Genomic DNA, 10,000 nt, shown 5'->3' with positions numbered 1-10,000 from the left:
TGCTCTGTGCATGGACAAGCAAACAAGATGCTGCTGTGTAACATTGCAGCCTGCAGCTGGAGGGAGCGGGCATCTGCCTCATGGCTAAACATCCAGCTCATCAGTAACTGTCACAGGCAACAGTGAGTCGGAGTCCTAACTAGAGTGTGGCTTTAACCTGCAGGAATTGATTACATGCCCGCCTTGTCTTGACATTCCAAGCACTACCACTAATTGCACAATAAGCAGTGTCTGTATCATTAATAACACTGTAAGCGGTACATCTTTGGTGGTGCCTCACTCCTCGCGAATTTATGTGTACGTGTACTTAATATGCCAATTTATCCGGCATGATTGCTGAAGGTAATGGGTTGGTCACAAGATGTCCAAATATCAAGGAGCTCAACAAGATGTGATAGATGACCTTTTGATGTGCCTAATACACAGGAAACGGATGTCGATTAAAATGACGGGCCTGTAGGAATGGAAGGTCTTGGAGGGATGGTTCAGCAGCTGCATTGTAACGTGTTCAATGGGAGACCACTCACACACATGCTCGGAATTACAGTGCACACTGCATTAGAAGAAGAAAGAAACAGTCTTTAATTGTCACACGACACTCCACAACACATGCTTGCACACACACACACGCACATGCTTGATGGTGGCCGGTGAAATGGTTCCTCTGCATTTGACCCATCCTGGCTTGTCCTTCCTCTGGGGGCACAGCCAGGAGCAGTGGGCAGCATACGTGGACGCGCCCGGGGACCAGGTGATAAGTGTCCATCGCTGGTCAGACGATGGGTGCATGTTTTTGGTGGGGGTCCTTACTGACGTGAGGTGGAGGAAACCCCATGTGAGCACGGGGAGAACATGCAGACTCCACACAGAAAGGCTCCTGTTTTTGGAAGATAACCCGCCGGAGCACGGTGCCAACAGCGCCCCAGGCGGGAATCGAACCATGGACCTTCTTGCTGTGAGGCAGCAGTGCAATGCACTGCCAAGTGTTACTTAAAAGTGTATTGTTTGGTCTATACTGTCTTTTTGATACAGCATTCCATGGATACGTGACACAATGTGGACACATGACAAAATGGTACTGATACATCTACATATTACTCGGCAAGCAGCATAATCTTTATAGGAGATAAATCAATGGTGAAGTCAAGTTTGAATATCTTGGCTGTATTGTAGAATGTGAATAAAGACAAGAGGGGCGTGAGTTGTGGGTAGCTTGCATTAAAGTTAATTTAATGAATTAATTAAACAGCCAGTTGTGGAAGAAAATGATACAGAGGGATGTTAGAATGGCTAGAATGCATAATCCGAGTGGTATTTTCAGCAAAAAATTCAAAAACATGTTATGAGGACCTCAGAGACCTATTAACTTGTGTAAAAAGGAGCATATAATAGGTCCCCTTTCACAACCTGTACCCCCCTTATCTCTCAGACCTCTTACACCAGCATGCCATCTCCCGACGGAGCAGGTTTTAGTCTTTGAAATAGTTTTTTGTTTGTTTGTCTTTATTACTGACATGTAAACATTTTAAGTAGTTATGGAAGTCTGAGGTATTATTATTATTGATAAAATAATAATAATAATAATAATAATAATAATAATAATAATAATAATAATGTTTTAATAATGTTTTTGAGTAAGGGCTTACTCTGAAAGCTTTTCTCCTCTGAAAGCGTAGTTGCAAAGAAGGTCCTCCCAGCCATTACAAATCAAGTAAGTAATTAGGGCCCACCAACAAGAAACACAGAGGCATGGTTACTAAAGACATGAGGGATTCCGCTCCCACACATGCTTAAGACTAATTAGAATGATCTCACCGTTTAAATGTGTGAAAGTAATGCTGCTTCTGAACATAAATGGTTCTCTGGTGTCTTGCCATTGTGGGTATAAGTGGATACAATTATCCAGGTGAATTTAACTAGATCAAGTTGGAATGTTCAGTTAATGTTTAGTTATTTTATAAAAAATACGGTGTAGGTAGCATTCATTGTTTATTATGCAAAACGTAGTTTTTCAGTGCTTGTGGACATACATTTGGGTGTCTGATGGGCCTACTAACACACAAACTGTGAAGAAAGACAACCCAGTCAGCTTTTATGTGAGCTGTCTGTTTCAGGAAACATGTCCTGAAAACGAGGCGTTCTGCTTTGCTGTACGTCACATAGGGAGTCATTCTGGAACCGTCCTCCATCTGATGAACTCAACAAACAAATGTTTTGAAATAACAGCAGACGATGGAAATGTAAGTATTTTAAAAATAATTCTGCTGTGTTTCTTAAAAAAAAAAAAAGAAAGAGTATGCGGTAGACTGTGCAATCCAATAATCCAATCCAATAAAAATAATGAGTTTTTATTGTAGACATATTTATTCATTTTATTTAATTTTATTTTATTTTATGACATTTACATGAAACAAAAAAATCCCCTCGTCCAGCAGTCGCGGTGTGTCGCGGTGTGGTGTTCGTGTCTGCCACAAGCTCTGGAGCACAGCAACCAAAGTCAGAACAAACTTTTAAATTAGGCCTTGTATATCTAATATGAGTGAAGATTCAGCAACTGGATTGCTTATTTCTCACATCAAATTTGTACAGAAAGAGATTTGGGTGGACTGATAGTGTGGAATCAGTGAGAGTTAGGGAGTAAATACAGCGTAACCCCGAAGGAAATAAATACAACTAAAAAAAAGATGTCATTATATGTATTTGACATTGAATCTTGAAATTTGAAGCCATGCTCAGGAGGGTGGCTCCTCCCACAAAACAGAGCCCATTTAGGAACAGAATGGTAAAGAGGGATGTTAGAATGGCATAATCTCAGGGGTATTTTCAGCAAAGAAAATTAAAAAACATGTTCCAGACATCTATATTAACTTCATCTACAGTAATCTACATGTACTCCGGTGTTTCCCAATCCGCTCCTCCCATGTTACCCCTAACCTGCAGCTTTTAGCTGCAATTCTACTCTTGCAGACTTGATCCCATTAAGGGCCACATGTTTTCACAATGCAACTCTTTACTGAATCAGGTGTACAAGAGTAGTCTTGTATTTAGATGTCATTATATTTTTGGTATGAGGAGCACTATTTTACTAACCACTAACAATATTTTCATATATATAAACTACATTTAGCATTTTGTAGTGGGTTTGGTTTGTCCGCCTGATTTAAAATAAACATGTTCCTTTGAATGTTTTTGTCAGTGACCTGTGACCTGTGTGTTTCCATTACACACTTACTATACTGTATATTCTAAATTGACTTTTAATTGACTTTATTGAAAATCACTTCTCCTGTCCTTTTTCATTTCATCTCCCACCTCTTTACCATCATGTCTGACATTCTCACTACCATCAACCATGCCACAGCCATCATCACAAACCCCTCCCAATATCTGTTATTCGGTCTTGTCAATAACATACTATTCTCCTAATCAGTATAATATAACAACAATATCCAATTGCTGTCTGCATTGTTGCATTCAAAAGGCATATGAGTGTGATCTAAATAGATCACCAAATCTCTGTGGGGGGCCGTATGTACCTAAACAAACCAGCATAAATAATTCAGAACAAAGCACGGGATGGTTGTGCTTCACTCTACTCACAGCATCCATCTATTCGTCCCCCCTGCTCTCCCCACGCCTCCCTGGTGACCCTCTCTTCGTCGACCTCGTAAAGCCAGCAATTTTTTCTCTGAATGATGTATGACCCAACTATCCGTAATGTATACAGTTTCCTCACGTTATTTTTTTTCTGTTTCTGTTTGCCCAGCACATCTGATGAGTGAACGCTCTCGGAAGGAAGAGCTCCGACGTGTAAATACAGCAAGCTGCAGGCTGCCACATGAGGGCGGACTGTATAGCTACATGATTGATTTACACTAAAGTGAGGAAATTAACATTGCATAATGTTCATTTAACTTCAATATGGTTTTATCTGCATTCACCTGCTCATCATGTTACTTGTATTTTATTTCTGCAACTTAAATGTTTGTGTGATGCTGCTGTGTTGACCAGGACTCCCCTGTTAATGAGACTCATTGTCTTGATGAGACCTCCCTGGCAAAATGAGGGTTAAATAAAAAAGATAAAGATAAAATGTGTAAAAACAGAAAGCCTACATTAAATAATAGTTGGGCTTGAAGTCCATTTTCCCAATGTACTTTTGAGTTTAACACGCAGGTTTTCCTTTTAGGTCAATGAAGAGCTTACACCACGGCAAGGGATGGCATGGTGAGCCCGGGTTTTAGCCCTTATATTCTCAGAGATGTTTCTCTCCCTATATTCGTTCTACAATACTACATAACAGCACTGGGTGGAGAACCCTTCCCTCTCCAAGCCCCAGTGAGCTTGTCTCTCTCTACGTCCATTACATAACCCAAACAGTCACATTCCTGGAGGCTAGCTTCACATTACCAGTTTGTGACGAAACATGACTGGGGACTAGTGAGGGATTAGTGTGTGTGTGTGTGTGTGTGTGTGTGTGTGTGTATATGTGTGTGTCTGTGTGTATATGTGTGTGTCTGTGTGTGTGTGTGTGTGTGTGTGTGTGTGTGTGTGTGTGTGTGTGTGTGTGTGTGTGTGTGTGTGTGTGTGTGTGTGTGTGTGTGTGTGTGTGTGTGTGTGTGTGTGGAGGGAGATTTCTATTTGTGTGGTTGAACTTTTGTGTGTGTCAAATAGTGTTGGTGCCCATGATGAAATCATGATAACTGCATGTAAAATTCGGGGAAAAAATATTTCCAAATGACATTGCATTCAGCACAGAATACACATTTGAAATGTAACGAAACCCTTAATAAAAGAGGCTGAGACCTCCACCATACTTTTCAAGTAAACATAGCATGTGTTTGTGTGCATGTGGGTATACATGTACATGTGTGTGAGCGTGGATGCTGGTGTGTGTGTGCGTGTGTGTGCGCGCGTGTGTGTGTGTGTGTGTGTGTGTTTGTGTATGGCTACATCCCACTTGCGTAAGTATAAATTACAAAGGTATTTCGAGAGTGCAAGTCTTCCGTTTTCATCCTACGCCTGTGGGATGGATACAAACTGTGGAGGAGCGCGAATGTGACAGAAGATCAATTGTTTCCAAAGTTTAAATCTCAGTCTCTCAGCTTTTAGTGTAAACATGATAGATTAGCACTAAACATTGTGCACATCTATGGTGAACTACAATAAACACCCAGATAATATTAAAATACAGCCATAAAATATAAATGGAAGCAAAATTATGTCATTATGAATAGGAGGTTTGGATGAGGCCGCCCTTCCACGCCGGCTCATTAACTTAGTATTAGACTTTGAAAAAAAGAGTGCGAGCTGCATTCACCACTTTTTTATTGCAGCAAGATAAAGGGCACAAGAAAAACACAAACCCAAACACACACTCACACTTGGAACGCCTTTGCATGCTGCAGGTTGCAAGTTTCTCTATGATCATCTTGGAGTGCGCCTGGGAACATAACACGTCTAGTGAAAATAAAGTGAGACGGCATGCGTATGCAGACATAATAACATTTTAAACCACTTTGGTCCGGAAGTAAAGTATCAAATGGTTTCCTGTAAGTGCAACTGAACTTAAACCAATCAGAGAGCGAGACCAAAACTAAATTCAGTGGAGTTAAACCACAGGTGTAGGCAAAGCCAAGTCATTCTAATCATATCAAATCCTCTTTCCCATGAATGTGTCCCAATACTGATGTGAAAATGAGGAAAGGGGAATGAATTCCACATCATTGGAGCAGAGAGGTTTTCACATACTACGTTGCTTCTTAAAGAACGAGATTTGTCCTGGCTTTCTAACTATTTCAGCATTCCATTTGAGTTAAGGTAAGCTACACAAGTTGCACCTAGGTTTTCTTACTCGGCCAGTGAATTATCTGTGTTAAACTGCGGAGGGAGGGCTGAAATGGAACATCCAACAAAATGGAGGGATCAGAATTCTAGCCACCTTCTCACACAATCGATAAGCTCCTCTTGACCTTTGTATTCATCAATAATGCTGTTTTATTTTTTTTTATGGGGGAGGGTGAGAGGTTTCGTTCATCCTCATAGAGGAGTATTTCTTTTCCCCTGGTGAACACCGTTGACGAAGGATTGGAGTGTCGTGGCGCTCGACCAAGAACAAGCAGGCCAGAGAGCAAGAAAGAAAGAAAGAGAGAACAAAAGAAAGACAGAAAGTAGAGCAGGTAATTCTGTTTTCTGTTTTTATTCTATCTTTACACCAATGCAGGAAATAGCGCCTCAACGTGCCCACCTCAGCTCGTACACCTGACGTGTCGTTGGTATTCTCCTGCGTAATGTCTGCCTCTTAGTCACCAGGGAGACCTGAGCGCCGCGCCGCGACCTTCCCCACACCAACACCACCGATGCTGGCCTTCCACGGGGCAGGTCATCTAAGCGCTCTCTCTCTCTCCTAACCCCCCGTCTGTATTTCACTGCATTTATAAAATGTTGCGAGTTAGTACTAACCAGGGCAAAGTTGAGGTTCCCCTGCATATGTGAACAAGACAGATCCAATGCACAAGAAAAAATGACAAAAAAAAAACTCTTCGGGTCTTAACCAAAGAAAATAACAGACTGGGAAAGGAGGCTTGAGGCAATGCCACACATCTGTGCCAAAGCCCACTCAATATGAAGTGGAGGGAAAAGAAGATGCAATGAAAGGAGGTAAATGGAGATTTGTAATTATATCAACCTCTTTTTTTTTGAATAACGTAAGAATTTTTATTAAACCTATTGTAATTTACGAAGAATGTCAAATAATAAGTTGTTTAGTTGATTCCCATTACCCAGCGCCTTACTAGCAGAGCACAGCCTCGTGGCTTCTTGCAAAATGAATCAGTACAACAGGATACTATTGATTGGTTTCAAATGAAGCATGTTCTTTATAGACCATTAGATTATCATTAGTATATACACGTCGTGCTCAGTTACCCTTTCACTTGTGCTACTTAGTCAGAGGTACACAAAGTCTTTTTCGAGTGAGGGATGCCATAGAAGAACGTTTTGGTTCCACAAAGAACCTCTCAGACAAAGCTTACTGAAATAAGCATTTCTTTGAATGACTTAACCTTAACCCGAACCCACACCCAGAATGTGGAGGCATATGGTTTATTACACAGTGTAAGACCTCTACAGCGCTGGAATCTGGAAGTGGGTTGAAGAAGGTTCTTCATCATTTTTACTAACGTTCCAAGAACATCCGAGCACCTGACGTCTGCTGCCACTCTCATTCTTTCATTGGTCATGTATGTAATCTTTCTCTGAATGGGTTTACACTCTGCGAGTGTGCAGTGTCGCACTTAAGCGGACACATTTTGCAAACTCCTATTGAAAATCACAGAATAATAATGATGACATAAACAACAATAAATCCTCGGCAGCCCATTGCCTCCTTTTGTAGTGGAAGACCTTTGGGAGGGACAGAGTGATTCTCCATCGAGCATCAAAGCGTGGATGCCCGACTCCATGATCATGGCAAAAGGGTTCAGTTGGATTTGTACCGCTGATACATCTTCCCATTACCCCCTCTGAACACGGTGCACGGGGCGGGGCTCCGTGGCACCGAAATAAATAGGAGAGAAGACAGATGGGTGAGAAGAATGGGTGGAACAGAAAAGAAGAGAGATTTTCCTGTATTATAACAGCTGCCATTCTGAAAAGAGGGTACAGCTGTGCGAAGAGATGAAGATCAAAGCAGCCCTTCCATCACTGACACACAAACACACACACACACACATACACACACACAGACCCACACACACAGAATGATGTTTTCAGTGATGGACATGTGTACTACCAAATGGTAACCTTGCATTATTACCCCAAGATACATCAGATCCAGATCAATGTATGCAGAACCGTGTGTGTGTGTGTGCGTGCGTGCATGCGTGTTTTTGTGTGTGTGTGTGTGTGTGTGTGTGTGTGTGTGTGTGTGTGTGTGTGTGTGTGTGTGTGTGTGTGTGTGTGTGTCCGGGAATGTATGTGTTTTTTTCTTGTAAGGTTGATGCAAATGCATGGAAATAGAGATGCCTTATTATTTTTTAATCCTATCTTCACTCATCAACAGTCTACACGAGCCCAAAGATAACAATGTGAATAACAGCCTTTGGGTACTGCTGCCAAAAATACTCTAGCATGTAATCACTCCCTGACATCACATGATGACTCATACCGCAGCCAGTAACACCAAACAACTACAACAGCAAAACATGTCTGTACACACTGTTTGGAACATGAGCACATTCAAATGAGCCAAGTACATGTGGAGGGAAAGGACAGTCCACCGCAGGGATAATGTTATCCATCTCAGATGATAATGGGCCAATTAAAATCCCTGCACATATGGCCATGGATTTGGCCATATTATTTTAGTTTAGCAGTTGTCAAGTTTACGATCGATGACAGAAAATGACCTTCCAATTCGATAAAATTTGGTTTTGATAATCTCTTTGAGTCCAAGCGCAGTTGTACATTTCCATCACTAGGGGATGCTCTTGTATGAAGCAAAGCTGCACTTTCACAGCCCATATTTTCATATCTTCTAAGTAGTAGCACAAACACCTTTGTTTACGTTTCAAATTGCAGTTGTAGACTACAAAGAAACAAAGAATCCAAAACATATTTTCTCAACTTAGAAAATGTAGACTAGAACGAGGTGATTTTTAGTTTTTTTGTCATTGGGGAGACTATAAAGGATCTTGTTTCAACAACCACTGTGAGGAAATGTAAGTGGTCATTTCACTGCATATAGGCCCATTTATTCCATGGGTATAGTGTTCACCATGTGGAACAAAAATTGAATTTTCCCAGGCATGGATGAAAGCCCATACTTGGGAAACCCAAAGCCAGGTCCAAAATCAATTACAATCACAAATCCCAGTGAGATTTCACTCATAATCTCTGTGGTCATGGAGATATAAAAACAACAACAACAAAAAAACGATCTGGGTGTTGTCAACAAAAACCTCAAATCAATGCTGAGCGGTGGGAAAAAAATTAAACGTTTTGTCGGGCTTGCATTGAGCAGAGGGTATATCCCAGGTTCCCGGAGGAATGGGGAGGGGGTGGAATTCCCCCCATTGGTGTGTTTATGAACAGCAAGCATTATGAAACCACTGTTGTCACTGATAGGAAAGTGGAAGGCTATTATGCACTTACCATATTGACTTCTGAAACCATGTCTATGCTGGCTATGTCTATGTTCATCCCCACTCCGACCGGAGGACCTGCAGGGACACACAGACCAAAACAACAATGGATCAATCCTTTTAGCACACGCACGTCTTGTTTGGAGGAATCCCAACACAGATCCCTAACACTTCAGCCATTCGTCAGCCCAGATAATACTTTGCACGTTCAGTGCAGGGATGCGACAGTAGGTGGGGTGAAAGCGTTTAAACGATAAATCCTCTTAAAAGTTATTGCAAAAAAAAATCTTCGGTTGCGAAAGGTATTCCATTACACACGGGCAGTTGGTGATAAACGCCGTGAAACAGGCATGCGTGCGTAAAGAGGTGATTGGCAGGTTACGCTAAAATGGTTCAAATAAACAGTCATATATTTATTAGTCGCACCCCCTTATCCCCCCATCAAACCCAGCCATCGATATGATCACCCCATATCGATTAGTAATTTCAGCACCATGGAACAACGTGTCCAAAGACTCATGTCCCTGAGCCAACATGGGGATGCCCCCTTTTCTACTTTCTAATAAACCAGTGAGAAGATGGACGATACGAGCAAGGGCTGGTCGAATGGCATTATGCGAGCTGACAACGGACACTATCAGAGTTTGTGCAAAATACGAGTTGTTTTACCTCCGAAATCTGGCCTCAGTCGGATATCATAACCCTTCAACAGTCTATCCACCGTTTCTTTCACCAGAGACATATTGCTGGGGTCACTGGCACCGGCACTACGGGAGAAAAGGATTAAAAAAAACAGAGGAGCCACATGCAAAACACTGTGCATCAGTATTTCCAATGTTAACCAAAGTGAAATAAGT

General features: G+C 41.6%; 1 protein-coding gene across 2 annotated transcripts in view; it reads right to left on the bottom strand.

Moving 5' to 3' along the window:
- The window catches only part of gabrb2b (gamma-aminobutyric acid type A receptor subunit beta2b), a gene marked incomplete at both ends in the record, with an annotated part of 66,342 nt that overhangs the window by 56,223 nt on the left and 119 nt on the right, over positions 1-10,000 (bottom strand). Inside the window, 2 exons of one of the 2 annotated variants that reach the window (XM_080014137.1) lie at positions 9,154-9,221; positions 9,813-9,910. In XM_080014137.1, the coding sequence (XP_079870263.1) occupies positions 9,154-9,221; positions 9,813-9,910 (166 nt within the window). Of the gene's footprint in view, positions 1-9,153; positions 9,222-9,812; positions 9,911-10,000 lie in introns of those variants that run through there. The other variant, XM_080014138.1, reaches the window with a different exon arrangement.

Source organism: Zeus faber, assembly GCF_960531495.2.
Source record: "Zeus faber genome assembly, chromosome: 14".
Taxonomy (NCBI): domain Eukaryota; kingdom Metazoa; phylum Chordata; class Actinopteri; order Zeiformes; family Zeidae; genus Zeus; species Zeus faber.
Note: the sequence above shows the minus strand (reverse complement) of the source record. Positions and strands in the feature narration are given on the sequence as shown.